This window comes from Helianthus annuus, chromosome 9 (genome assembly GCF_002127325.2).
Source record: "Helianthus annuus cultivar XRQ/B chromosome 9, HanXRQr2.0-SUNRISE, whole genome shotgun sequence".
Classification (NCBI taxonomy): Eukaryota; Viridiplantae; Streptophyta; class Magnoliopsida; order Asterales; family Asteraceae; genus Helianthus; species Helianthus annuus.
In genome coordinates this window covers 170,823,624-170,849,317 of record NC_035441.2, presented here as the reverse complement: position 1 = coordinate 170,849,317, position 25,694 = coordinate 170,823,624, and the positions used below count along the sequence as shown (strand labels likewise).

Here is a 25,694-nt window from a genome sequence, read left to right as displayed (position 1 = left end):
GGGAAAGGGGAAGAGAGAGGGTGTGTGTTGGGGTCCATTTATTATCAACCAATCATACATTTTTTAAATAGTTTACGTAAACCCCAAGTGTTTAACCACCGCCAACGTTTTTTAGCATTAGGTAAACAATTGACATGACGCTATGTGATTAAGTGATTTGGGAGTTTACCTATTCCAAGTGTTTAACCACTCCCTATACCCTTAGTTTTCCAGGGTTTGGTCGTCATTTGACTGCTACTTAGCACGGTATTTGATGATCACATTTGGTCCCTCCGGTTTTTTTACCCATCAAACTTTTAATACTTGTCGGTATGCATTTGACTTTGTCAATGTTTACTTTGTCAATATTACTTGTTAGAATAAGCTACTCGTTCTTCGAAGTTCAAACGACATGAAGCTGGCTTGATGAAAAAGAAAACACCAACCCTTCCCCGGCTTCATTGTCCCAGCCAAACACAAATACTCCCACTCACCTCCGACGAATAGCTTTCCGGCGAACATAACCAAACCAAACCAGAATGTTCAGAAACCAATATGACACCGACGTCACAACATGGTCGCCAGTAGGGCGGTTATTTCAGGTAGAGTACGCTATGGAGGCAGTCAAGCAAGGATCCGCAGCCATTGGTCTCCGATCCAAAACTCACGTCGTTCTCGCCTGCGTCAACAAAGCCAATTCCGAACTTTCGTCGCATCAGAGGAAGATTTTTAAGGTTGATGATCATATTGGTGTCGCCATTGCTGGTCTCACTGCTGTTGGGGAATTTCGGTTTTCCGGACGATCAGAGAGGCGTGTAATCACTCTCAGATCAAATTATTTCGGTGGTTCACCCGAATAATTTAATCGGATACAACTCTGATTTCGAGAATTGAACCTGAGTATGTGTTTTTGAGTGAAAATTGATGAACCAGAGAATTGTGACCAAAACTTAGAAACGAATTTTAGGGTTTCTTGCAGATAACTGCCTGTTATTTTCGAATTTTAGTAAATTGCATTAAAAAACTGCCTTGAAATTTTGTCTGAAAATTTATCATAAATTTTCATAAATTTTATTTTCTAAGGCATTCTCTGCCCCTTGGACCCCGCCAGGGGCTGCCGCCCCTTGGACCCTGCTCCCAGGGGCGCTGCCCCCGGACCCCCGCCAAGGGGGCGCTGCCCCCTTGGAACCCCCGTAGAGTACGGGCTCCGCCCGTACACCTCGAATAATAATAACTCAAACAAGCGTGCACTCCCGCACCTCCTAACTTGCTTGATGTGTATTATTATTCGCTTTGATCACCAAGTCAATCCCGATTACACTAAAATATCTAACAACTGCTGACGGTCGTGTTCTGTCGCGGTATATGAGATCGGAATGCATCAATTATGGATATACTTACGAGTCTCCTCTTCCTGTTGGCCGTTTAGTTTATCAGTTGGCGGATAAAGCTCAGGTCTTTTTCTTGACATTACAGTTATATTTGTCTGGATACTTTGAATTGTTAGGTTGGGAAATAAGTTGTAATTCTTTTAAAGTATGTGTAAGAGGTGAAGTATTGGGTACTTTGTTATTTGTATGTGTTTTGTTTAGAATGCTGATGGTGGATAGAAGATTGTTACCAGTGTAGTGGTAATGCGGTATCAAGGTGTGTAGTAAAAGTGTTCCTCCGTAAATGGTTGAGCGTTCTTGTTCAATGATGGACATTGGTGTAGATTACGAGTAGGTTTAGTGTGTTGGTGTGAGTTAGTCGTTTATTAAGAAGATAGAAAATTGTTCTTTAACTATATTGCTACTGCCATCCCGCTATTATAATAGGATTGGAAACTTGAGTTCAATGGGTCTTATGCATGATGCAATGCTGGTTATTTTGAAATTTGAATTTGGTAAAGTGGTTTAAGTTGCATAGTTGTTAATGGCGAATAGTGACAAATTGCGATAAGGTACCTATATGCTACATAGCGAATGGCGATAAATAGCCGGCGCTATTTTATAAATAGTGATACACTAGAAAAAATTTAAATTTTTTTTATATGTATATCGTATCAAAATACCTTGGTATATACACTATTTTACATGTATATTTAACAAAAACCTAAAATCCAGCTATTTTATAGCTATAGTTAATTGCTATTTATATTAGAAAAGAAAAATTAAAGGCTGCTATCAATCCCTACAGACCGAATAGCGAGCAAGGGCCTATACGCCACGCTATTCGCTATAGCGATCGCTATTGACAACTATGTTAAGTTGGAACACTGTTGCATAGACCCCTTGGTGACCCGCGGAGTCTATCCTTTGGTCCCCATACCCATGTAACCATTTGCTTGCATGTATTCTGTCTTTAGTTCTTTATTTCCTCCATGTTGCAGTCGGTTAATTGTTAGTGTTTTAGTGGTAGGAGTAAATTACTTTCGGTTCATACGTATACGTAGGTCTATATAATAGCCACTAGGATTTCATTAGCATGATTTGAAGTTCTAAAAACACCTCTAAGTTATCTTCTAATTCTCTCAACCCCCCCCCCCCCCCCCCCCCCCCTTATATTGTTGCTGCCAAGTTTTATCCTTATCACACAACTTTCTACTTTTATGGAAAAATGCATTTGAGATGAACAAGATAGATGCTTTGTTCTGCTAGCAATCTTGTAACGGTGATTCCCTGATTTAGTAAGATTTTCTTATATGTTGATTTTGTTAATCATTGGTGGTTTGGTACCATGAAAGATGAAAGTAAGAGTGCTATTCGATTTATGTGAATATTATGTCGGAGGTTACTGTTTCTTAATATGGTCAGTTGTTGATAGGTCTGCACCCAGCGTTCATGGAAACGACCTTATGGTGTGGGACTGCTGGTTGCTGGGTTGGATGAATCTGGGGCCCATCTCTACAACAACTGTCCCAGTGGCAATTACTTTGAATATCAAGCTTTTGCCATTGGATCCCGCTCACAAGCTGCAAAAACATACTTAGAACGCAAGTTTGAGAAATTCACAGAATCTTCTCGAGACGATCTTGTCAAGGATGCGTTGTTTGCCATAAGAGAGACTTTGCAAGGTGAAAAACTCACCAGCTCTGTATGCACGATTGCTGTTGTTGGTGTTGGAGAAGCGTTCAACATATTGGACCAAGAAACTGTACAAGCATTGATTAATGAGTTTGAGATTTCTGGTGAAGAAGCACCTATAAATGAGAGTGTTGCAGAGCAATCTGTCGGCGATGACCAGAGAAGTGCTGCTGCTGAGGAGGCGGCTCCTATGGATATTTGAGGACTGCGGGTGTTTCGTTGATCTTACTGTTTGATCTAGAAGTTAATATGGACATAATGTTTTTACCTCTTAAAATCTCTTAATTGCAGTTTCTTTTGAGTTTCTATTTCAATGATGGGACCTTTTGAGCTCTTAATTGAAACACTATATTGATTTGCAATTGAAAAGAATTACGTGCATCACTTCTCTTTTTTTTTTCTTTTCTTTAGTAAGGCATGTTACATTTACTTAAGGGTTATACCAACAAATTTTCTAATTTTACATGAGAAAATTGCTAAATACAATTTTGGTATATTAAGTCCCTAAATTGAAGTAATAACTTGTTATGCCTTAAATGAGTCAAACTTGATGAAATGACATAGATAATTTTTTGTATTAAATTGTATATAAAGCGCTACAAAAGTGATGAGGTAGTGTTTCGCGTTAATAAAAGAGTCTACATGACATCCACGTCAACATAAAAGACTCTTTATCGTCACACATATAACGAGTTAGCTAGTAGCTAATTTTTATCGTTGTTTTCACGAATTCATGCATGTTTTCATGGACTTTATTGTTTAATGTGCTAAAACCTAGTTGAAGGACTTTTTCGAGCAAAGCAAAAAAGTATGTTGATTGTTCATGTATTAACATTTTATTTAACTTTTGAAATTCATAAATTATCAAACCTTTGAATCATATTCATACTTAATTACGCCAGTCAAGGATTAAGTAGTTGCTTAGCAGAATGTTTGCGAAGTCTGAAATGTTTCAAAAACATTTGAATTAATACTATTGAAATTTTACAAGATATTTGATTTGTAAATTGATTAAAGTATTTGAATTAATCCCCTCCTCCTAACCCAACCCCTCTTTCCATTGTTGCCTCGAAACCTTTGGCTCATCGAGTTTGGTCCAATCAAGGCAGCTCAGGATTCGAATTTGGCTCATCTTATCACCAAGGGTGGGATGGTGTAACACGATGATTGATTGTAGGGGCATTTAAGTCAAATCGACATCAACAAGAACAAAAAATATCCGATCCATTTGTAAGAACAATTAAACAAACGGTACATTGGGTCTAACTGCAGCAACTCTGACTCTAATAAGTTTCAAGTATTATTTGTAAACAAGAAAGAAAGACTGCCAATCCAATATCCATCAACAACCTGCTTAAAATAAGCATATGTTCGTCAACATCAAACTCACGAGGAGGAACAAAAAAAGTACTTTCGTGACAGACTTATTCACGAGAAAAATGGCCAACGATTACTGAATCAGAGGTTTGGGCTTCTTTTGTATCACTTTTAGAAACTCAGTATCCTCAAGCGGCTCTGCATTCTTCGTGGCGTGAACCTCGGCAAGGCTCTTGTAATTAGCAGCTGACTCAGCAAAGAATGCAATCTCCTTGTCGGTTAGCTTTCTCAAGAACTTGGCAGGATTACCTCCCCATACCTGTTACCATATTCCCAACTAACTTTAATAACAAATGTTTTGTGTTTTTTTACATTTTTAATATAAAAATATAAATGTTTGGATAATGCGAACCTCGCCCGAAGGGATTCTAGTATCCTGTCTAACGAGGGCTCCTGCAGCAACCATGGCGTGTTTCTCTACAACGACTCCATCTAGAAGTGTCGCTTTCATACCGATAAATGCTTCATCCTCAACAGTGCATCCATGTAAAATAGCACTATGACCTGAATTGTATTTATTTAATTAAATCATTTTATTGAAAACAAAAGGAATCTTTTGAAACACGTTGCTCACCGACAGTCACATTGTCACCGATCACAGTGGGATGCACCTTTCCAGGTAGATTAGATTTTGCAACATGCACAAGTGAGTGATCTTGTATGTTAGTGCCAGATCCGATACTAATGCTGTTCACATCACCTATATAGTATACAAAACCATATCTCATCAGTGAAACAATATTAAATAGCTAGTATTTAGTGAATCACGTGAAACGTTGAGTGACTTCTTAAGATACCTCTACTATCAGCAAAATGTGAATTCTGATTAAAGTTTGAACATAATCCAAGATGACGAGAACAAAAGCTAATGCCTAAATATTTCATGTAGTCAAGTAACCATTTTGGTAATCTTTAATCATGACAACACATAAGGGGTTCATGCAACCATTAAAAAGTATCACTACTTAATTAACGTACACGTGGAGAAAAACAATGTTACATTACTTTGATACGGTTGATATTTTAAATGGCTAGTTCCATTATTCTAAGAATGCATTACTTGAAAATAATTACCTCCCTCTTAAGGGAAGACGGTACATTAGTATAACTGTATAAGTAGGGACAAGAGAATGAGTTCCCTCAATGGTCTGCTTTTGTTTTTTAACCAGCTAACTAAATCTGTACCTATGACCACCACGGGACTAGAACCCTCAACCACATGGGGAGGGACCTTTCAAGCACCCCTTGGTCTCAATGGTTCATTCGAATACTAATTGTTCGGGGCATATTAATTTGCATCCTATTATATAATGTTCCAAATAATAACAAAGAAACAACTCCAAATTTGTATGATCTTGTTTTTGTTTTCAACTTTGTCACCTGTTAAATTATCTACTTTCATCAACTTCTTTGTACTTCATCTAGTTTTGTCGTATCAATTGTAGGTTATTATTACAGTTAGCTACAAGCCTACAAAATGACCAACCTTAACACAGTCCTCTTTTCTTGCAGAAAACTAATGGCACCTTAAAGAACTATACAAGACTAATGAACTCTTATTAATAAAAGTCAAATTGCTCAACCGTTACCTCTCATAACACATCCATACCAAATAGACGATCCCGCCCCTACTTTGACATCACCAATGATAGAAGCACTTGGGGCCACAAATGCATCCTTAGCTACCGCAGGGGCTTTATCATATACATTCATAAGCGTCCGATGCCTGGAAACTGACAAAAATAAAAACCGTCTCAGATAAAACGTAACACGTCAACAAATAGAAAGCCTGAGGTGATTAATCGAACATCGCTCTTCTTCAACAGTATGCCATTGCCTTGCATTATCTTGAAATCATTTTGTAATGCTTGCTAGTCAAAGACCACTTAATATATAACAGTTTATCTTAATGATCCTAATATTTCAAATTGCAGTCTAAATGTCAAAAATTCATTCCTTAGGAAAAAAAACCTAAGACACTGTTTTAATCACAAAAAATAATAAATCGAACTAAAACCCGATTCGAATTACAATCAACCCGGGATAATCTAACAAATCATTTAAAAGTAACATAAATTTCCACTACAAAATAGCGGATAAACCATTTATGAGCAAACAAGACACCTAAATCTAACAGAATTAAAAGTAATGTAAATTGGGATTAGGGATTTGGAGGAGCATACGTTGTTCTTTGAAGAAGTTGTTGCCCTGGAGGCGTGAACCGAGCCGATCCATGGCTTGGCCGGTTTCCCGGATCCAGAAGCCGACAGTGTAAGCTGCTCGTCCTAGGGTTCCCATAGCCGATCACTGTGTTCGAGCACCAGCCTCACTGCGCCTATGTATCCGCTCAAAATGTACAAAACAGCCCCAAAGATGAGTGAAATGACAAACTCGTCCCTTGTCAATTACATTCATACACTTCTTGCTTTTGAGGACATTGATATGTATTGGTTAAAAAAAAAAGGAATGTTATCCTATGCTTCACACTTGTTATTGCAACAACGCCCTCATCAGTGGTGCTTGCGGGTAACGTGCATATAAGACCATCGGTAGTAGGGGATTTTGAGCATCCCCCCCCCCCCCCCCCCCACAAAAAAAAAAGCCTCTTAACGTCCGCTCATCAACCACCTCTAGGGCGTTTTTTTTAAACATATGACGTCCTTTTTTCCACGCCTCTTCTTGAATTGTTTGGCCAATCACATCTATTATACTTTTTGGTTGGCCAATACCCTTTTTATTTATTTAATTTTTTACACCCCTTTTAACATAATGTCCCACAATACCCACATCTCTACTACACTCATTTTAGAAAAACGTCCCATAATGCCACATTGCTGATTGGATTGCCCACCTGGCGCTAAACGTTCAAGGATGAGGGCATTATTTGTGTCTTCCACTACACATGGTCTAATAGTGTTAGGTTTAGTTACTAGGTGATGTGGTAAGTGGGTAACATTCACTATACATAATCATAAAAGTTATCCACGTATGTTAAAGTTTTTTGTCGGAAACCTTAATCGAGTTTGGTTTATTAATTATAAGTCATTATTGGTTTATTAATCGGTCTTTGTCTCGATTGTTGAGTGATATATGTCTTATGTCCAAGTCTTTAATCAAGTTTGGTTTATTAATTATATAAGTCATTACGTCATGCTTGCGGTGTGCACATATAATGTATACATGTGTGGGCCCTCAGAGGGCAAAAGCGAAGTTGCACTAATTTTAACGTTATTTTACTAATATCGTGAAAATAACGTTAAAAGCGACGGATGGTTAATCATGCATCATGAGGTGGCGTTGATAGCCGAAAAACAAAAGGGTACATGCACTAATCGGCCTTTGTCTCAATTGTTGAGTGTTATATGACTTATGTCTAAAGTTTGATGCAAAACTACTGTCGAGCTGGGGGTCTCACCGGAAGCAGTCTCTCTATTCCTACGTGGTAAAGGTAAGATTGTCTACATCTTACCCTCCTTAAACCATACCTTAGTTTTACTATTGTTGGGATTTATTGATATGATGATGATATTGGTTCATTAAACATTATTTTTATCAAATATTTTCAAGTTATGTGATATCCAAATTGGGAGAATGCACATGTAGATAAGATGTGATCTCAATAAAACTATGAAAGATGGTCAAGTGAAACTTTTTTTTTGGGCGAACACGTGTAGATAAGATGTGATCTCAATAAAACTTTGGAAGATAGTCAAGTGACTTTTTTTAAGTGATCTCAATAAAGCTTTGGAAGATAGTCAAGTGAAACTTTTTTTAATTGTTTTTTAACAACTTATTGAAATTATATCCAACCAAAAAGAAATATGAGGACAATTTAAGAATTTGCTCTAAATGAGATAGTTTAGGTTATTTATATAATATAAAAAGAAAGAAAAACGATAACTAGTAAAAGAGTCAACAACCTAAATCAATCATAGCTTTACCCTCTGATCTTCTTGAATGTACATTAGTAAAAGAGTCAACAATCTAAATCAGTTGTAGCTTTACCCTCTAATCTTCTTGAATGTACAAAAGTACCGAAGTTAGCATAAGGGCCATAGAGTCAAATAACTAATCCCTCTTTTGGAAAAGAAATGATCTTCCCAACTTTCTTACCACATCTATCTATTTAAAACAACCATGACAAAGAGATCACATGTAAATAATGCTTAATTGTTCGCTAAAGTTATCTAGACGAGATTTTTTTTTAATAAATTACAGAATCAAATTCTATTAGGTTGTGTCATCCTGACCCTTCAGGCACTCATCTTCCGTCAAAATTTAAAAAAAATACAAAATCAAATTTCAATATACTTCATACTCTTATCTTGCGTCAAAATAATTAATATAATCATTGGGACCTTGGATTATTTGGAATTGAAAGAGGTTTTTTTTTTTTTTTTTTTTTTTTTTTTTTTTTTTTCAGATGGCTCAATTTATGGGATAAGTATAGCCGATCATGTCTTAACAAATTGGTCTAGTGGTTAGTCACTTGGTTTCTCTTTTTGAGTTCTCAAGTTCAACTCTTACTAGCATCACTTTGAAGGACATTGGTGGTAGCAATAAAGTTTAGAACTAGGCCTTTCTGGAGGTCGTCAGTTCGAAACCCAGCCGAACCGGGTTTTACTGCAGTGAGCCTTTGGCAGACGAGTTTTCACTGGAACTGGTGGCTTGGGTATGTATCCAACTCTGACCGTTATGGAGGAGGGGATGCCCTTTGGGCGGGCAAGTTTTCACTAGAGCTGATGGCTTGGGTATATATCTAACTCTGATCGTTATGGCGGAGATGATGCATTTGCTCGATAAAGGGAATACCAAAATTCTTATGAGTCATTTAGTTGGCAGTATAGCTGATTATGTCGAAGTTTTAACATTTATCAAATTTTGTTACCTTTTTTATTCACCTGTCACATTTCACAAACCCTATATAAACAAATTTGGGTATGCACCGAAAAATAAAACGAAATACGATACCCAAAATCCATCCAGAGTCGGTGCGAATTTGGATAATCTTCTTCTTCTTTTCAGGCACAGGCAAAACGCAGAAACCCTAAACAACAATAATTCCCTGTGGGTGAGCTCTTCAACTCTCACTACTGCTATTTTTCTTATCGATTCACAAACTTATCTTTCAATCATCATCACGACTCATATGTAAATTGGATAAAGTATTACTTGTTTAATCCCCTTTCCATATTTAATTAATAGTTGTATCATTGATAGACATCAGGGATCTGAACTGCTTTATATGACATATTCATTGAGTTTTGAGGTTAAAAGATAACACTGTTTGCTTATGAATATGGAGGAATAATGTTATACTTACTGTTGTTACTTTTGTCATTCACTTGTGCTATTACTTATTACTTTATTAGCTGATTATGGGTTCTGAATTATGTGTAACCTTGTAGTTTGTACAGAAAGAATTACAAGTTGGTTAAAATGGAAGGATTAGGGGGTGATGCTGCCTCCCCAATGGGACCGCTAACCAAGTGGAAAACGGAATTCTCACGGGTCTTCCAGATTTATCTGGATAAGTCAACACCTCTTCCTGTTCAAAGGTGGCTCGGGACGCTTGCTGTTGCGTCAATTTATGTGTTGCGGGTCTATTATCTTCAAGGGTTTTACATTATCTCGTATGGTCTTGGGATTTATATCTTGAATCTCTTGATTGGATTTCTGTCACCTAAGGTTGATCCAGAGCTAGAAGCTTTGGATGGGGCTTCATTGCCTACAAAAGATTCTGATGAATTTAGGCCTTTTATCCGCCGCCTTCCCGAGTTCAAGTTTTGGTGAGTTGTTTAGCTCACATCACATCCGAGTTTTGTTTTGTTCATTTTTCGTTGATATTGAATATTGAAAGTTGGATTCTCATATTGCTGCATGGATCTTGTTATATCTACTCGTTAATTACAAATTCTTCCTACTGACATTTATTGTTGCATGTTTTATGGATAACATAATATTAAGTAGGTCCATAATGGTTGGGATAACCGTGCTTGAAATGATACATTACCTTACAACTTGGTCTCTGTCTATGTAATTGCGGGTGCAGTTTTTTTAGTCGTCAGTTTTACTTGGATGATAACTATTATAATAACTTTAGTGAATCCGTCTCGATATTTAATTTGATGAAAAAAACTTGCACTGTGTATACTTCTATCGAGTTATGCTTTACTAATCATTTGTTCTTTTGAAATATATACACATACACACACATTTGTCCCTCCTACTTTTTGGGTGTAAAGAGTAATTTATCTTTAGATGTACTTGAGTTCTGCATTACTTAATTTGTTATTGTAAAAGAATACGTTGGAAGGTATTTGAAAGAATGAAAAAATCAATATACCCTATATACCTTGCTGCGTATTATATCAAAGAATCAATACGCTTTTCTATATATTATATTGGCATGGTGTCATGGTCAATACACACACAACATCTTGACGTGGTCGATACATACACACCAGCTTGAGAAGTGTTACATCTATGTATATATAATTTACTTTTTTTATACGTATGTTATTCTGTTAGACAATTGCAGCAATTTCTTTGTAATTAGCTGCTGTTCTCATAAGGGTTCTCATTGTTTGGCTCTTGTTTTGACATCATGTTTTCAAAAAAGCATTAAGTTAGGCTAGGTGGTCTCTGCTTATGTGTCATTTAGACATTTGAGTGGAAACTTAAGCTGTATTATTGTAAAGGGATTATGATAAGAATCAATATTTTGGTATATTTAATGGATAATGTGGCGGGTTCTGTAACTATTTTTTTTTGGTTATAATATAACATTACAGAGGTATTCATGGTGACAGTACTTTCTATTTTTGTGACACTTTACTAACTTTGTTTAGGCGGCTTGATATTTGTTTAATGTTTGGAACATGATGTTTCTGCTATAAGCCGATTAAGGGTCTCGTTATATTTTCCGAATCATCAGTAGTTAGTAACTAAAAAGACGATAACTCATTTACTTTTATAATTCCAGGTATGCCATCACAAAGGCATTCATTGTAGCCTTCTTGATGACATTCTTTTCTCTATTTGACGTCCCTGTTTTCTGGCCAATACTGCTCTGCTATTGGATTGTCTTATTTGCGCTCACTATGAAGCGTCAAATCATGCACATGATTAAATACAAATACGTCCCATTTAACTTCGGAAAGCAGGTAAAACCTCCTAACTTTTTTCAATAATTAAACCCAACCACCCCAAAGAAAATTAATTAGTATATTTCTTTTTTTTATATTAAACACTTCTTAAAATTATACAGAAATACGGCGGGAAGAAGTCAACTGCAACTGGTGGTTCACCAAATCACCGAGGTTGAAGAAGCAGCTGCCTAGGATTAAGATTAGTGTAGGAGTACCTCTTGAGTTCTAATGTTTTGTTGATTAAGCGCAAATGATTCTCTAATAATAATATTGTCTGCTGGTTTATTTGCAATATATGTGTCAGTTCACAGGTGGGATTTTTGCGTGAGAACCTCATAATAGCACAAATATGTATAATTACAGTTTTGTCCCCACCAAATAGAATTTTGGTCCATGAAGATGCCAGATGGTATGTATAATTACAGATTTGTCCCCACCAACCAGAGAAAGTCACCAAGTTCATTGTGAAGTACTTCTGACCTTTTCATGTCCAATGAAAATCATAGTTATATGAGTAGTTGAGTACTGGTTTTAATAATCTTATATTCTTAACAACGATATCTTATTTAATCATTTATATTTCTTACAGCTCATTTCTTTATATGTGTCGTCTTTTCCCACATTTTAAATTATACTCTCCAAAAAGGTTTTCAAGCTTTGTTTTACCTACCTTTTCTTGAAGAAATGTTGGGGAGGACCTTTTTTGTAATACTGTTCTTCTGGGCAGCTCTCACTGTCATCACGCCTATTCTCATTCGGTTGTCTGCATCTGCAAATCTCTTGGATTACAACGGTATGTAGTTTTGTAACATGATTAATGAATTTTGAATTCGTCGTCTTGGCCATTGATTCATGTTTTAAATTCAAGAGATATCTTTTGAATAGTTTTTTGTATGTTTTGCTAGGAGAAACGAAGCATGGTGGCATCCAAAATAGTAAAGCACTCGGCTTATTGTCCAGAAGAGCACTTGGACAGAAAGAAAGACCATTTTCACCTTCACCATCACCATCACCGGAATTTCAGACTACATTTAAACTAGAGGTGAGTCGTTGCATGATAGTTACAGGTATACCAAAAAGCAAAACACGGTAACTTGAAATCGTATTAAGCACTCACGATCAGATTATTAGAAATTTGGTCATTGTTCTTGATTTACATGGTTATGTAATGAACCTGGCTGATCACTTTTTCTCTTCTTCATAGAACAATGCTGTTACTCGCAGATTACAAAAGATGTTTTTTTCCGCACTGAAATAGAAAATGTATTAAAGTAACATGTGTCGTGTTGCAGTATGAAGGAGATAAGTCATAAGTGATTAGGCATTTTCTTTGGGCTAAAACAAAGGGGAATGATGTGCGGGGATACAAGTCTTAATGATGGTGCCTTAAAGCTCATGATTGTTGCTTCACATTGAAACAACCATTATTGAACGATAATGAATCTTAACTGGTGTGTTTTTTTATAATACCCCTGGGCCCTGGCTTTATGAGGGGATTAGCATTTAGAGTTTGTACAAAATAATATCATAATATTATTGTAACTGCAGTTTTATTTATATTATAAACTTAGGGTGGGGTTCTATAGTGAATACTAGTGTATTTGTGAACTGAGTGAACAAATCCTGGTAATTGATTTATATCATCAAATCGTAAAATACACAATGCATTTTCATCATCAAATCCTGGTCATTGATTTACACTTGTGTATTGATAATCAAGGGCTAGGATGAGTTCACTAGTGTTCACTATCAAGGGGGTTGTTCACAAATGAACCTAACGCTATAAACTTATAGTTATCATGACTATCGATAGGTCCCCAAAAGCGACTGTTTCCACTCATCTTTCACCCTCACTCGCATAAGCATATAACATTATACACATGAAATCTATAATTCACACCACTTGATCGTCGGATGATGGTCGCATATATATAGCACGACTCAAGAATCAAGATCATGGGATATCATCAGATCAATAGAATCAATGAACGTAAATGAGGGAACATTTATATGCATAAACAGTATAGAAGGTCAATTATCAAATTTCCCCTGTATTGAAAATAAATGATAATAAACAATAAATTTATCGACTTAACTCTTTAAGTGCGGAGCGTATGAAAGATTCATGAAGCTACACGTATGCTTTCAGTGACTTTCTCGACAAATGTATTTACATCTCTAATTGTTTGACACGCCGTTAGAAAATAGTAACACATTATTATAACAGCAGGGACGAAATTTTCTAGCTGAATACCAATAACACACCATACTCGGCGTGCCCATTGAACACCAACGGCAAAGGTACCAGCATTTGTTTTCAACGATTCCGATACTGACTGATATATTTTGGTGTATTCAACTATACTTGTATCAACCATGGTTGCTAAATTCGCTAGGTGCTCCCTCGTCGGATTCGGGAGTACTCGGCTTAGGCGGAGATTACTCGGGGAGTAATTGGCGTGGGAGAACAATACTCGTGCCTCGGCAGCCTACCTTGTAGCGAGTACTCGGGGAGTACTCGAAGCCTAGGCGGGACTTTTACAACCATGGTATCAACCCCATCATGGATACAGTATTTGGTACATATGATCATTAATCATATCGTTGAGCATGGAATTTTAGAGTTTGTTACACACATAGTATTATATACATAATGTATTAGACAAACATATATTCAATGAATGATGAAGCATCATCCTTATTTTTACTCGTAACACTTGTTCAAATCAAAGAACCTCAATCTCATAACTTATGCCAGACGTCTGGGGATCATTTTCTTCAGAAGATCTTCCCACTGTCGGATCGTAAACTAGTTGTTGAGGTGGTGTAATGTTGGCTTCAGCTCTTTGCATCTCAATTGACTTTGTATTCTTCACCACTGAATCATCAATATTTGCTAGATTACTGTAGAATCCTAAATGAACACCTGGGTTCCTTTCAGTTACAGAACTCTCAAACATCATTGAGTTATTGATTCCTTGAGTGTTGCTATTAACAATTGCATCTGGTTCTTCATTTTCACTATCTTTCTGTGAGCTTTCATCTTCATTAATGGTGGTATCTTGATCAGTAGTAAGCTTATGGCCTCCTTTGATTTCATCTAAACTCATATTCATCAATGCCCCTGTGTTATCACCTGCAATTGTGATAACATTTGCAGGATTTTCATCTGTAGATTCTTTGGCTGCTATCTTATGAATGTACTTGGAAATGTCGTCTTTGATTGCGGTTAGTTCCGGTTTTCGAGATTTAAAATCCATTGAATGTGAATTCATGGATGTGGTTTGTGTTGTCTCTCTTGGTTTTTCATCTAGGGAAAGATTATTTGTATCCACATGATGTTTTTCTCCGGTTATCTCGGTTGACGTTTTGATTTCTGAAACTTCGCTTGTGCTTTTAGCGGTAGGCGATGGTGGTGATGATGTAGGTTCAGAAGCTGATCGAGATGGAGATCTGGGCGGGGTTCGGGTCAGAGATTGGTTTGCTGGTGGTGGGGTTTGGGGAGGACTAGGCGGCGTTGCTGGACCTGCGGTTATAATGGTTGGTATGGTTTCAGTGGTACGAGTTTCTTTGGCGGGTTGAGCTGCAACAGGTTCAGTAGTTTTAGCGATTGGAGATTCCGGTAATGATGACTTAGGTGAGACCGATGGGGGTGGTGTAGTTTGGGGAGGACTAGGCGGGGATTGAGCTTGCGTAGGCGGTGTTGCTAGATCTGCATTTTCGATGGTTGGTACGATTTCAGTGGTGGCTTGAGTTTCGTTGGCGGGCTGAGCTGCAACAGGTTCGGTAGATCTAGCGATTGGAGATTCGGGTAATGGTGACTTGGGAGAAACGGATGGTGGCAGTGGCGTTTGGGGAGTACTAGGCGGTGATTGAGTTTGAGTAGGTGGCGTTGCTGTATCTGCATTTTCGATGGTTGGTACGATTTCAGTGGTGGTTTGAGTTTCTTTGGCGGGCTGAGCTGCAACATGTTCAGTAGTTTTAGCGATTGGCGATTCCGGTACTGATGACTTAGGTGAAACCGATGGTGGTGGTGGTGTTTGGGGAGGACTAGGTTGGAGTTGAGCTTGCGTAAGCGGATTAAGTGGTGGCGATGGAGGTGGGGTTCCGGGATCTGCAGTTACAATGGTTCGTGTGGTTTCAGTGGTGGCGGGCTGAGCTGCAATGGATTCAGTAGTTTTAGCAGTTGGAGATTCAGGTACTGAAGACTTAGGTGAAATGGATGGTGGTGGTGGTGGTGGTGGTGGTGATGGAGTTTGGGTGGGACTGGGTGGGGATCGAGCTTGCGTAAGCGGACTAAGCGGTGGCGAAAGAGGTGGGGTTCCAGGGTCTGCAGTTAGAATGGTTTGTTTGGCGGGCTGAGCTGCAACAGATTCTGTAGGTCTAGCAATAGGAGATTCGGGCACTGATGACTTGGGTGAAACAGATGGTGGTGGCGATGGAGGTGGGCTGCCTGGATCTGCAGTAAGAATGGTTTGTTTGGGTTCGTTGGTGGTTTGGGTTTCTTTGGCAGGCTGAGCAGCCACAGATTCATTAGGTTTAGTGATTGGAGATTTCAGTACCGATGACTTGGGTGAAACAGACGGTGGTGGTGTTTGAATCGGGGTTACTGGAACCATAGTTTCTGTGGTGGCCTGAGGTTTTTTTGCAGGCTGAGTTGCAACAGGTTCAATTGGTTTAGCAGGTTGAGATTTAGGTATTGTTGACTTAGGTGTAACAGACGGTGGTGATGCCGCTGGCTGTGGTGGAGATCGTCTAGGCAAATAAGGTGCTGGTGTAGCTACTGTTGCCGGTGCTGGTGCCGCTGGCGGTGGTGCTGGGGATTTCCCTGGAGGCCGAAACGGTGGCCTTTGAGCAGGAGTTGATGCAACAGAGGTTTGTGTGGCGGTGCGTTGTGGTTGCGTAGGTAGCTCTCGGGCACGAGGCAGTGGTAACCAAGGTAGGCGAAAACGGAAGCCTAAAGTCTTTTTTTCAGCCATTGTTTCTCTTCAACAATGAAAAAATGCTACAAAAAAAGATGGTGGCAAATTCAAATAATCAGTTGTGTGATATCGTAACATAAAAAGGAAAGAATCGCTATAAATACAAGTTTGATACAATAGGAACAGGCCATGAAGTTGGCTGAAAACACGAGTTTTACAAAGTTTGCCCCTCTTGTAGGCAACTTTTTTATGCTGATTTACCTTGTCTGGCAAGTCTAGCATCACCTTTTAAGATGCAACCCTTTGTCCATGCTGCAACGACTTGTACACCATTCGTTCCGACTCAGGGTACAACTCTTGACGATCAAAGTACAAGTCATAATAGAGAATGCAGCATTTTAGGTTGCCAATTGTTGAAGCAACTAACTTGTCAAAGAAAAGCTTGAAAATCCTTTTCTTTGACTTGATGTTTGCTAATCCAAGAAAAGAACAATAGTTTCCATCCATATATCATCACAAGATAAACACGTTTTCATACGGTCATATACACATTTCCCCTTTTAGCCTCTCCTAAATTCCAAGGCACGAAAGTTGTCGGTTTTCAGTCAAGATGCAAGTTATTGCAAGAGTTATAAAATCTTGTCGGGAGACATTTCGAGTACCAGTCTTGCAACAACTGCAAAAGTATACAGAAAATGCATCGATCGTAAAATCACCGCTATTGAATCTAAAGGGTTTGGAAAATACAACAGTCGCAGAAGTTTTAATGAAAAAAGAAGATGAAGATGTTGGATCATGGCTCTGGTGCAAGAGCGATGACACCGTCTATGATGCTGCAAAACAAGTACGTCACCATATTAATCGATTTCTATTAAATCCAAGACATTTTACCTGAATTTGTGGTAATTATGCAGATGGCTCGAAACAATATTGGATCTTTAGTGGTTCTTAAGCCTGGAGATGAACAGATGATTGCAGGAATCGTCACTGAAAGAGGTTATTTCAAACATGAATACATGAACATGATATGATACGATACAACGATTCTAGTTGAACATATTTGCAATTGACCATAATAATATCCAGATTGCTTGCAGAAGGTAATTGCTAAGGATAAATCATATAAATACACCAAAGTCCAGGAAATCATGACAAGCCAGGTCAGCATATTTGTATGATATCGTAATCGTCACGTGCAATTTTCGATGTTGAATTCTTATCTGTTTGTTAACTTCAACAGAACAAACTGGTAACGGTGGCATCCGACACAAATGTTTATCAAGCAATGCGACTAATGTCAGGTATATAACTACTTGGGTTTTCAGTTTTGATCCGTATACATACTAATAGAACCGAGTTGTTTTGATCACAGAAAACCAGATACGACATGTACCGGTCATCGATGGAAGGATAGTGGGGATGATTTCTATGGTTGATGTTGTACGGACAGTTGTGGATCAACAAAGAGGTGAAGTGAATAAGTTAAATGACTTCATCAAAGGCGACTATTATTAGTTTCTCCTAATGAAACCAACTTCCTCTTGTACTTTCTCTTTTAACAGATGAATAATAATATGTTTCAAAAGGGACTCACTCATGCCCTAATTTCTTACTTCTTTTCTTAAAATATATTACAGAACATATAATCCACTAGTATAATTAAGGTGAATTTTACATAAGTTTAAACTTTGTTAAATAAATCTAAAGTTTAACTATAAAATAGTTTTTCTTTGAATAATAGCAAATTGGCGAAAACACCCAAACTTGTCACCTTACACGCTAACTTTCATCGTACAGATTTCCTAAATTTTGATTTGATCCGACTAAAAAGCCCCAATTATTTGGAACGTATTTGCCAATGTGGGGCGGTTTGCTCTACTTGGTAGAGACTTTATCCTTTTAGTGGGAGGTCTGGGGTTCTAACCCAAGCAAGGAATGCGGATTTTTTGGGGTTTTGTCTAGGGGATTCCTAGGTGTTGTCATCCTTATCACACGGGTGTTCTTGATGTTATCGTTCAAAAGAAAAAAAACAACCATTAGGGACGTTAGTTAACAACCATAGTAACTCAACCGACAATAATCCGCTCTTTGGGCGTTAGTTAACCAAAGATGAAACCGAAATGATTATAAAGGTGTAACAGTTGCATGGCATCAAAAGCAACTCGGCTCCATGTCATTTTGCTATTGAATCACCAGACCAGTGCCCAACAAGGCGACCAACCTCTTTTAAATCACTCAGACTTGAACTAGAATGGCCCAATGGGCCAAGTCCTAACGCAACTCCTCTATAAGATTTATCAGGCTTGTTAGTGGGCCACCATGTACAAAGTAAAAGAAAAGGAGGGCCGTTTGAATTAATTTAGGTTATTTTCTATTTTGAATTACTTTAGGTTATTTTCGATTTCACCACTGTGAACCAAGTAAGTTATCGACAATGACGCATGCAACCGACATAACTGCGAGTTGTAGAATGCGCAACACATTTTCACCACTATGAACATGTGAAGTAAGGCCCTTAACAACCCCTGTCCACGACAGGTGCTGAGTCCAAACTATAGTACTATCGTTACTAAGGTGTCAGGCACACAATCACTGTGTAAACATAACATACAAGCATTCACGAATCACGTATAACATGCGAGAGTGGTTAGCGTTTAAAAGTGTTTGCGTTGTGTGTTGATGTGTTTTGATAGAGAACGTATGTAACACTCAAAGTGCGTTAAAAGAAAATGGGTTCGAGTATACTCACAGTGAGTTCGTAGTTGCTAAACACACACTGTCTTGGATTGAAGGGAGCGCTTAGAGTTAGCCTGAGCATAGAACAGTAGCGTAAGCGTTGAACAGAGTGTAAACAGAGTGTCGAATAGTGAGTCGAACAGGTGATTACCCATTCGAATGAGAGGTGGGTGTTTGTAAATCGTTTCAAAACTTCTGAAGTTTTCGTTGTAGTATTCAAACAAGTCAACCGGTCGGAAGGTCACGCGGACGGATGGCCATTCGATCAGATGGCTATTCGATCGAGAGCTTGGTAGTTTGAAGTTTTGGTCAAATCGTTTTGAACAAGAGATAGTACAAGAGACAAGTCACCTAGTCGAATGGTCATTCGATCGGATGGTCATTCGATCGGATGGCCACTCGAGTGGGCAACCTATTGTTTTGAAAATTTGAAATTTTTCTAAGTTAACAAGTTTGCGATTTAACGGAGACGGCGTGGCGATGTGTCAAACAACGGGAAACCACACCAAGTCCAGCTCAGTCGGATGGGAATCACCCCATTCGATCAGACTAACTGTCCCTGATGAGATTTCATGTTCAACCGTGAATCGGTCATCTCTCTGGTGGAAATCCGTTTTCAAACCGGCTCTCAACATGAGTAGAATGTTGAAGGAAGTTTGAAGAAAAGTAGAACATGTTTTGAAAATGTTGAAGTATGTCGAATTCTCAACAAGATTTCAAGTTATGAGTGTGGAAATCTGTTAGATCTGAACCAATCTTGATGAGATGATGTCAACCAACAGTTTGCATAAGCAACCATGTTAGAACCATCTTCAAGAAGTCCAAATTAGGTGATTTCAAGAAGAAAACTAGTGATTTTGATGGAGAAGATGATATAGAAGTGTATAGTGATGATGGAAGTACAAGATTTAGGGATAAACACTTACGAAATGGCCTTGAATCGAGAGAAAAGTGCTTGAGAATGACTTGGGAGCGAGTTGGGTCGGATGGAGCTGTCACATTAGTGAACATTAGCGTGTACGTGTATTTATAGGGTGAGAGAGAGTAAGGCGGTGGAGAGTGCGAGGGTCAAATGGATGTCCATTCGATCGAATGGTCATTCGACTTGTCGAGTTGTGCGAGTTAGCTTTCCAACTTTCGTTTCGTGCGTTAAGCGTTGCGTTGCGTTTAAGCGAGTTGCGAGTAAGTGTTGTGTTGAGATAACCACATAACATTAAACAAGAAATCACACCAATAACACACATAAAGCCAGTAAAGCATAAAGTAAATCTGTGTTTCAAGTTGCGTTGAGATTTCGTTGCGGTAGCGTTGTGATAGCGTTTAGTCTAAACAAACAATAATATGCGATAAAATGCGTTTAAATAGTAAGCGTTGTAAACTGCGTTTAAATGCGATAACTGCGTTTGAAATAAGCGTTGTGAACGCGTTGTAGAATATAGTTTAAAATATCGTTTAACCCATTGCGATAATCGGAATCTCGAGAGTACAAGTCAATTAAGCAAGAATTGATAGATCTACGTAATGACCTGGAAAGTCGGGTTGTTACAGTATGCATCCGTTCAAGGGATTGGTGGCTATAGGCGGCTTCAAGTGCCTTCTAAACTTGAAAGGCTGAAGAATGACCGATGGTTTCGGCCATGGCCTCTTCGGAAAGAGACGAATGAATCAGCAACACAGCCCTTTGATTAGCCTCTTTCCAGGCGATGTATTTGGGATTCGGCTCGGTTTTTTCACCGGTAGTGATGGTTTCCGACGGGGTGACGGAGGTACCATCGATATAACCGTCGAGATGGAGATAGGAGAAGACAGGAATGGCTTGATTTTTCTAGGAAAGATAGTTCGAAGAGTTCAGTTTGATGTTGATCAGATGGCAAAACGAATGGAGAGGAAGGGTGGAGGGGTCGACGGCAGCCATGGGAGGAGAAGAAGGAAGGAGGAAAAAAAAGTAGGTTAGTTGGAGGGGATCGTTGGTATGGCTGATACCATGTGAGAACATGAAACTATGTTTTATTCTATTGATTTTGTAAGCATATATACACTAAGATATTACATGATTATAGGAGATATTATCTCTACATAATATCAACCAAAAATACAATTTGACTACATTTGAATATTATGTGATACTATTGGCGCCATTAGTTACCATACAAATTTCCTAAATTTCGATTTGAGCCTACCAAAAAATCCCGTTGACTTGGAACATGTTTTAACTTTACCACTTGTGCTTTGTGAGGTGTCCGATGACTTGGAACATGTTTTAAAGTTACCATTTGTGCTTTGTGAGGTGTCCGAAAGGTTGAATGCCTGTAAACAATCATCAGCGCCATTATTTAATAACTGGAGTAACTCGCCCGCCAACAACCTACCCTTAGAACTCCCATTTCCATTTATATTAACCAAATTTGAAACTATGTTTTCTTGCAACAAAATTCCACGCAGTTCTTCACGTTGGCAATATAACGACAATAGAATCTCAGCTGCATCTTCTTGTTCTTCATCTTTACCCAATTCAAGCAGCTCACCAATTGAGGTAATGCAGTTGATATGAAACTGGTCTGCAGCTTCTTCAATAGCGCATAGATTTTTGAATACTTTGATACAATAACTAGACAGCAACAGATCATCCAAAAATGTCACCAAATCTTGAATGAAGCCTAGGTAGATCATGTGATGCCCTAGATCCATGTGAGCAGAAAGGTTACAAAGCACTCTCAAGGCCATAATCACATTGTGTTGTTTGCTCTTTGGGTTCTTTATTAGTTTTATAACGGTCAACAGAATGCCAGATGTCACAATTTCAGAAGTGTAGTGATGGTGGAAAGATAACAGTTCTAGTATTTGTAACGCTTCTTCAGTGATATCGGAATCCAGAAACAAAGAGAGGTCGCTCATCACATCTTTTAATAAAGGTGGTCTATCAGATCTGTATATCATGCCATGAGAATCCAGTTAGTTAAAGTAATGTGATATGTGACACTATATGACACATGTATGTATTATTATTTGCGTGTATAAAAATATCTAGCGTTTACGCAAGAACAAGCATATATACAACCAAATATTTGCATATGTCATGGTCCTCATGGATAATTGCATGAAATTGTTAATGTGTTATGATATGATTATAAAGATGCAACACACTAGAAAAATGTATTCTTTTCTGATTTTTATCAAATAACAATTACCTGGATTCTTTCAAGAACATCAAAAGCAACTCAGCTCCATGTCTTTTGGCTACTGAATCACCTTTTCGATCAGCCTCTTTCAAGAACTTGAAAACAGGTTTAACATAACTTGTAGATATGAAAAGATGAGACTCTTGATCATCTTCTAAATGGGCTTTCACATCTTCAATCGCCTTACGCCTTGATGCCCATGGAAGTACAGAAAGATTTCCAAGTATAAACAAGTTTGGCCCGTTATCTAGAATAGGATCACACTTGAATCCTGTAGATTTTTCTTGAACCTCATCAAACCCATCTTCAGTGCCAGCATCAGAAGACATGATCGAAATATCGTCTACTTGCAGATTCAAATCACCTAAGGAACTGTTGAAACTGGGTACCAAGCTAGCAGACGAGAGAGCACTTAAGTGACGGTTTTTGAACCTCATTGGCATTTCAAGTGAATCAAAAACATCACCACCATCATCATCACCTTCAACACCTTCTGTTTGTTGTAGTTTGGTTGGATTCCCGTATTTTTTCACAAGATATAACAAATAGTTCAGGATTTTCTTTTTTACCGGGTCGGTATCACAGATCTTGCTAAGCAGCTTTCTTATGGAGCGTTTCTCGATCACGAGTGCTAATGGGGATGTAATGTGTAACCTGGAAGCTGCAAATTTGAAAGCTTTGAGTTCCTCAGTTTTAGCAAATTTCGATGCTTTTATGTCTTGATGGAGTAAAGCAAGTAAAACTCTCCCTGCTTCATCTTCGGAGGTGTCCAAAATAAAAGCCACACTTTTTATATAATCAACAATTTGGGATATCTGCAACAATTAACACACATAAGATTATAAGAACATGATCAAGAAAGCTTGTTCAAGCAGATGCATTGTTGGAAAAGCCGGCCCTTAATCGATCACAAAAACATGAAATGAACAAACTCGTTTGATTCTCATTATAAACCAAAGCACACCAAATTAATAGACAACTACAGATAATAAACCAAACCTACTCAAACACCAACAAAATAAACCAAATAATTAAACCACACTTATCCTAACTCTATGTTTAAAATTCAAACTGAACAACTTTTAACCCAATAAAATTCTAACTGACTCAGTGACTTATAACTTCAATAATTAAGAGTACTCTTCATTGTACTATTACAAGGATCCTATTTATAATAAATAAAAAAATCATGGCATAAATAATGAACAAAGACGATTACAGACTAATGGCAGGTAGACGAGCAACAAGTTGCGCCGCTACCCCCTTCTGAATAGCAAACCCTACCCTGCTAAACACAAAATTCTGCCCCTTAACATGCGCGGTGTTACTGCTTACCACCTGCTGAACCCGCTTGAGGAAACGCACCGCGTCAGTGGAATTTCCAAACCTACTCAATCACCGATTAAATAAACCAAACCAGTGGAATTTCCACGAGCGTTGTTGCGAGAATTAGTCGGGATCAATTCGGTTTATAATAATAAAAATAAGACTCAAAAATTAAAATCATCATATGCCCAGAAGGATATCGATATCAACACAGAAAAACCATAAAAACGGATACCAATAACAATTTCAATAGTACCGCTACCGATGTTCGATATCAACACAGAAAAACCATAAAAAACGGATACCAATAAGAATTTCAATAGTACCGCTACCGATGTTCGATATCAACACAGAAAAACCATAAAAAACGGATACCAATAAGAATTTCAATAGTACCGCTACCGATGTTCGGTTGAGCCGCCGTGGTACCAAGATTGTCATGATGGTATCAGTTTGATTTGTCACGTTGTCGTAAGTTTTAAGTAATATTGGTTTAAACGATAAGTGTTTTCCATGTACCCATGGGTGTAAACAAGCCTAGAGCCTCGAGAGCTATTCGAGATCAGGTTGGTTAAAAGCTCGAACGAGCCTGAGCTTGAATGTGAAATACAAACCAAACAAAATTTGAGTTCTTTTATATAGTACAATGATAATAATGATTATAATTTAATCCTAAAAAGCCCAGGTCGGTTTCAACTTAAGCCCATCTGATTTATACTAATAACATTGACGAGTCGAGCTCGAGCCGAGATTTTAGCCCGTTTAAGATTGTTCAAAAAAATAGCTCGAGCTTTGGGTTTTACTCGCGAGCTGCGCTCGAGCTCAAATAAGTAGACTTGAACCGAGCTGAGCTTGAGCTCAAGCTTCATAAAAACATGAAGATCCAAGCTCGAGTAGTGGAAGGCTCAGGCTCAACCCGGCTCATTCATACCCCTAGTTGTACCGTAAGTATCAAGACTAGTCCAATGTCCAACAATTCGAATGAATAATAATAATTTACAAACCTGCAAAGCCAAAGTCGGTTCGACCATGTTTTGAAGTTGGCTCAAACATAACTCCAACGAATAACGAATCCTTTCACACCTCACAATGATCTTCTCTCCACTAATCGCCTGCAATAACGGCTAATTAAATCAAGAACTAAGTGAATACAATTCAAGAAACAAAGCCGTAAAACTTACCAAGTAAAGCTTGCTGGATTCAGAACAATAGCGAAGAAGCAATTTGCATCTTTCCATGTATTTGTGTAATGAGCATAGCAATTGTAATCCTGATTTGCACCGGGGCCGAGCAGACTCAAGTGCTGTGAATATTCTTGTGATTTTCTCCATGATATTTTTAACTTCCAAGCATGCCAAATGATGAACCTGTGGTTATCAAACTTACTTTCAAGCTTATTTAACATATGAAAACATATAAAAAGTTGGAGAACTGAATGCTTACTTTCCATGTAGTTGTTGTGTATTGATGCTCCACAAGAGTCACAGTCTCCATTTTCACTACAAGTTTGTTGATTGAAGTTTTGTTATGGGTTAGCTGGAGAAAAAGGTGGATGGACCATGGTCTGAAAAATAAACGAAAATAACTGTAGAATTAGTGGCAATTAGTTTCAATGGTGTTGCATTATAAGGGAGGTTGGTCAAGGGGGAAGACTTAAGACTTTAGGTCTACGGCAGAAAAAGGTTAAAAAAGGCGATGGCATAGGTGACGAGTAGGTGATGTTCAACTAATAATAATATCACCACTGTGGTCCATAAAATATGTCACCATATGTATGACCCGACTCAGTACTTTGGCACGTTTTTGTAGAAGTTTGACTCATTCATATGTATATCTCTTTTCTCTTTTTTCATATAAATAAAATATGTTAATTCATACTCAAAAGGTAGTTAAAACAGGTATTTATTTGACACTTCATAGGTAGAAATTAGCTAATAAAATATGTGTAGAAATAAAGTA

At 38.1% G+C, this 25,694-nt stretch overlaps 6 protein-coding genes and 1 long non-coding RNA gene across 11 annotated transcripts; 4 read left to right on the top strand and 3 right to left on the bottom strand.

Annotated features, from left to right (window-relative positions):
• Positions 1-356: 356 nt before the first annotated feature.
• LOC110879549 (proteasome subunit alpha type-1-B) lies at positions 357-3,423 on the top strand. 2 transcript variants are annotated; one of them, XM_035977861.1, is made up of 3 exons: positions 357-748; positions 1,314-1,434; positions 2,785-3,423. In XM_035977861.1, exons 1-3 carry the CDS (start codon positions 519-521, stop codon positions 3,244-3,246), a joined length of 813 nt encoding a protein of 270 aa, XP_035833754.1. In that variant the 5' UTR covers positions 357-518; the 3' UTR covers positions 3,247-3,423. The 2 variants fall into 2 exon arrangements, with proteins under 2 accessions (XP_035833754.1, XP_021983713.1); XM_022128021.2 differs by lacking the exon at positions 1,314-1,434 and having other exon boundaries at positions 357-713.
• Positions 3,424-4,249: 826 nt separating this feature from the next.
• Positions 4,250-6,870, bottom strand: LOC110879551 (gamma carbonic anhydrase 1, mitochondrial). The gene is made up of 5 exons (XM_022128022.2): positions 6,605-6,870; positions 6,011-6,154; positions 4,996-5,121; positions 4,774-4,925; positions 4,250-4,680 (listed from the first exon to the last, which is right to left on the bottom strand). Exons 1-5 carry the CDS (start codon positions 6,717-6,719, stop codon positions 4,495-4,497), a joined length of 723 nt encoding a protein of 240 aa, XP_021983714.1. The 5' UTR covers positions 6,720-6,870; the 3' UTR covers positions 4,250-4,494.
• Positions 6,871-9,166: 2,296 nt separating this feature from the next.
• On the top strand, positions 9,167-11,864 carry LOC110879553 (protein RER1B). Of its 2 annotated transcripts, none has more exons than XM_022128025.2 (4): positions 9,167-9,488; positions 9,830-10,210; positions 11,407-11,587; positions 11,692-11,864. In XM_022128025.2, the coding sequence occupies exons 1-4, from the start codon at positions 9,196-9,198 to the stop codon at positions 11,746-11,748; spliced, it is 912 nt and encodes a 303-aa protein (XP_021983717.1). In that variant the 5' UTR covers positions 9,167-9,195; the 3' UTR covers positions 11,749-11,864. The 2 variants fall into 2 exon arrangements, with proteins under 2 accessions (XP_021983717.1, XP_021983718.1); XM_022128026.2 differs by having other exon boundaries at positions 9,358-9,492.
• Positions 11,865-11,927: 63 nt separating this feature from the next.
• On the top strand, positions 11,928-14,044 carry LOC110879555. 3 transcript variants are annotated; one of them, XR_002558754.2, is made up of 3 exons: positions 11,928-12,365; positions 12,478-12,614; positions 12,865-13,129. It is a non-coding gene; the product is annotated as an uncharacterized LOC110879555 (long non-coding RNA). The 3 variants fall into 3 exon arrangements; XR_004867808.1 differs by lacking the exon at positions 12,865-13,129 and adding an exon at positions 13,803-14,044 and having other exon boundaries at positions 12,052-12,365; XR_004867807.1 differs by having other exon boundaries at positions 12,052-12,365; positions 12,777-13,129.
• A 144-nt stretch (positions 14,045-14,188) lies between these two features.
• Positions 14,189-16,841, bottom strand: LOC110879552 (proline-rich extensin-like protein EPR1). The gene is made up of 2 exons (XM_022128023.2): positions 16,756-16,841; positions 14,189-16,577 (listed from the first exon to the last, which is right to left on the bottom strand). Exon 2 carries the CDS (start codon positions 16,549-16,551, stop codon positions 14,299-14,301), a length of 2,253 nt encoding a protein of 750 aa, XP_021983715.1. The 5' UTR covers positions 16,552-16,577; positions 16,756-16,841; the 3' UTR covers positions 14,189-14,298.
• A 226-nt stretch (positions 16,842-17,067) lies between these two features.
• On the top strand, positions 17,068-18,106 carry LOC110879554 (CBS domain-containing protein CBSX3, mitochondrial). Its single transcript, XM_022128027.2, has 5 exons — positions 17,068-17,338; positions 17,409-17,490; positions 17,581-17,654; positions 17,735-17,795; positions 17,867-18,106. The coding sequence occupies exons 1-5, from the start codon at positions 17,105-17,107 to the stop codon at positions 18,007-18,009; spliced, it is 594 nt and encodes a 197-aa protein (XP_021983719.1). The 5' UTR covers positions 17,068-17,104; the 3' UTR covers positions 18,010-18,106.
• Positions 18,107-21,220: 3,114 nt separating this feature from the next.
• LOC110879556 (U-box domain-containing protein 5) lies at positions 21,221-25,438 on the bottom strand. Its single transcript, XM_022128028.2, has 5 exons — positions 25,179-25,438; positions 24,917-25,102; positions 24,740-24,847; positions 22,419-23,224; positions 21,221-22,156 (listed from the first exon to the last, which is right to left on the bottom strand). The coding sequence occupies exons 1-5, from the start codon at positions 25,227-25,229 to the stop codon at positions 21,373-21,375; spliced, it is 1,935 nt and encodes a 644-aa protein (XP_021983720.1). The 5' UTR covers positions 25,230-25,438; the 3' UTR covers positions 21,221-21,372.
• Positions 25,439-25,694: the final 256 nt, after the last annotated feature.

What these genes read in the sequence shown, in the direction of transcription:
- LOC110879556 (XM_022128028.2), bottom strand. Translation starts at nt 25,229, where the DNA reads ATGGAGACTGTGACTCTTGTGGAGCATCAATACACAACAACTACATGG. An exon ending in ACACAACAACTACATGGAAA is followed by an intron (nt 25,103 to 25,178) that starts GTAAGCATTCAG and finishes TGATAACCACAG; the next exon opens with GTTCATCATTTGGCATGCTT. An exon ending in ATGTTCTTGAAAGAATCCAG is followed by an intron (nt 22,157 to 22,418) that starts GTAATTGTTATT and finishes CATGATATACAG; the next exon opens with ATCTGATAGACCACCTTTAT.
- LOC110879554 (XM_022128027.2), top strand. Translation starts at nt 17,105, where the DNA reads ATGCAAGTTATTGCAAGAGTTATAAAATCTTGTCGGGAGACATTTCGA. An exon ending in TCTATGATGCTGCAAAACAA is followed by an intron (nt 17,339 to 17,408) that starts GTACGTCACCAT and finishes GTAATTATGCAG; the next exon opens with ATGGCTCGAAACAATATTGG. An exon ending in AGGAATCGTCACTGAAAGAG is followed by an intron (nt 17,491 to 17,580) that starts GTTATTTCAAAC and finishes AATAATATCCAG; the next exon opens with ATTGCTTGCAGAAGGTAATT.
- LOC110879549 (XM_035977861.1), top strand. Translation starts at nt 519, where the DNA reads ATGTTCAGAAACCAATATGACACCGACGTCACAACATGGTCGCCAGTA. An exon ending in GGTGTCGCCATTGCTGGTCT is followed by an intron (nt 749 to 1,313) that starts CACTGCTGTTGG and finishes AAAATATCTAAC; the next exon opens with AACTGCTGACGGTCGTGTTC. An exon ending in AGTTGGCGGATAAAGCTCAG is followed by an intron (nt 1,435 to 2,784) that starts GTCTTTTTCTTG and finishes AGTTGTTGATAG; the next exon opens with GTCTGCACCCAGCGTTCATG.
- LOC110879551 (XM_022128022.2), bottom strand. Translation starts at nt 6,719, where the DNA reads ATGGGAACCCTAGGACGAGCAGCTTACACTGTCGGCTTCTGGATCCGG. An exon ending in CAACTTCTTCAAAGAACAAC is followed by an intron (nt 6,155 to 6,604) that starts GTATGCTCCTCC and finishes TATTTTTGTCAG; the next exon opens with TTTCCAGGCATCGGACGCTT. An exon ending in GTATGGATGTGTTATGAGAG is followed by an intron (nt 5,122 to 6,010) that starts GTAACGGTTGAG and finishes TATACTATATAG; the next exon opens with GTGATGTGAACAGCATTAGT.
- LOC110879552 (XM_022128023.2), bottom strand. Translation starts at nt 16,551, where the DNA reads ATGGCTGAAAAAAAGACTTTAGGCTTCCGTTTTCGCCTACCTTGGTTA.
- LOC110879553 (XM_022128025.2), top strand. Translation starts at nt 9,196, where the DNA reads ATGGCGGAGATGATGCATTTGCTCGATAAAGGGAATACCAAAATTCTT. An exon ending in CTTCCCGAGTTCAAGTTTTG is followed by an intron (nt 10,211 to 11,406) that starts GTGAGTTGTTTA and finishes TTATAATTCCAG; the next exon opens with GTATGCCATCACAAAGGCAT. An exon ending in CATTTAACTTCGGAAAGCAG is followed by an intron (nt 11,588 to 11,691) that starts GTAAAACCTCCT and finishes AAAATTATACAG; the next exon opens with AAATACGGCGGGAAGAAGTC.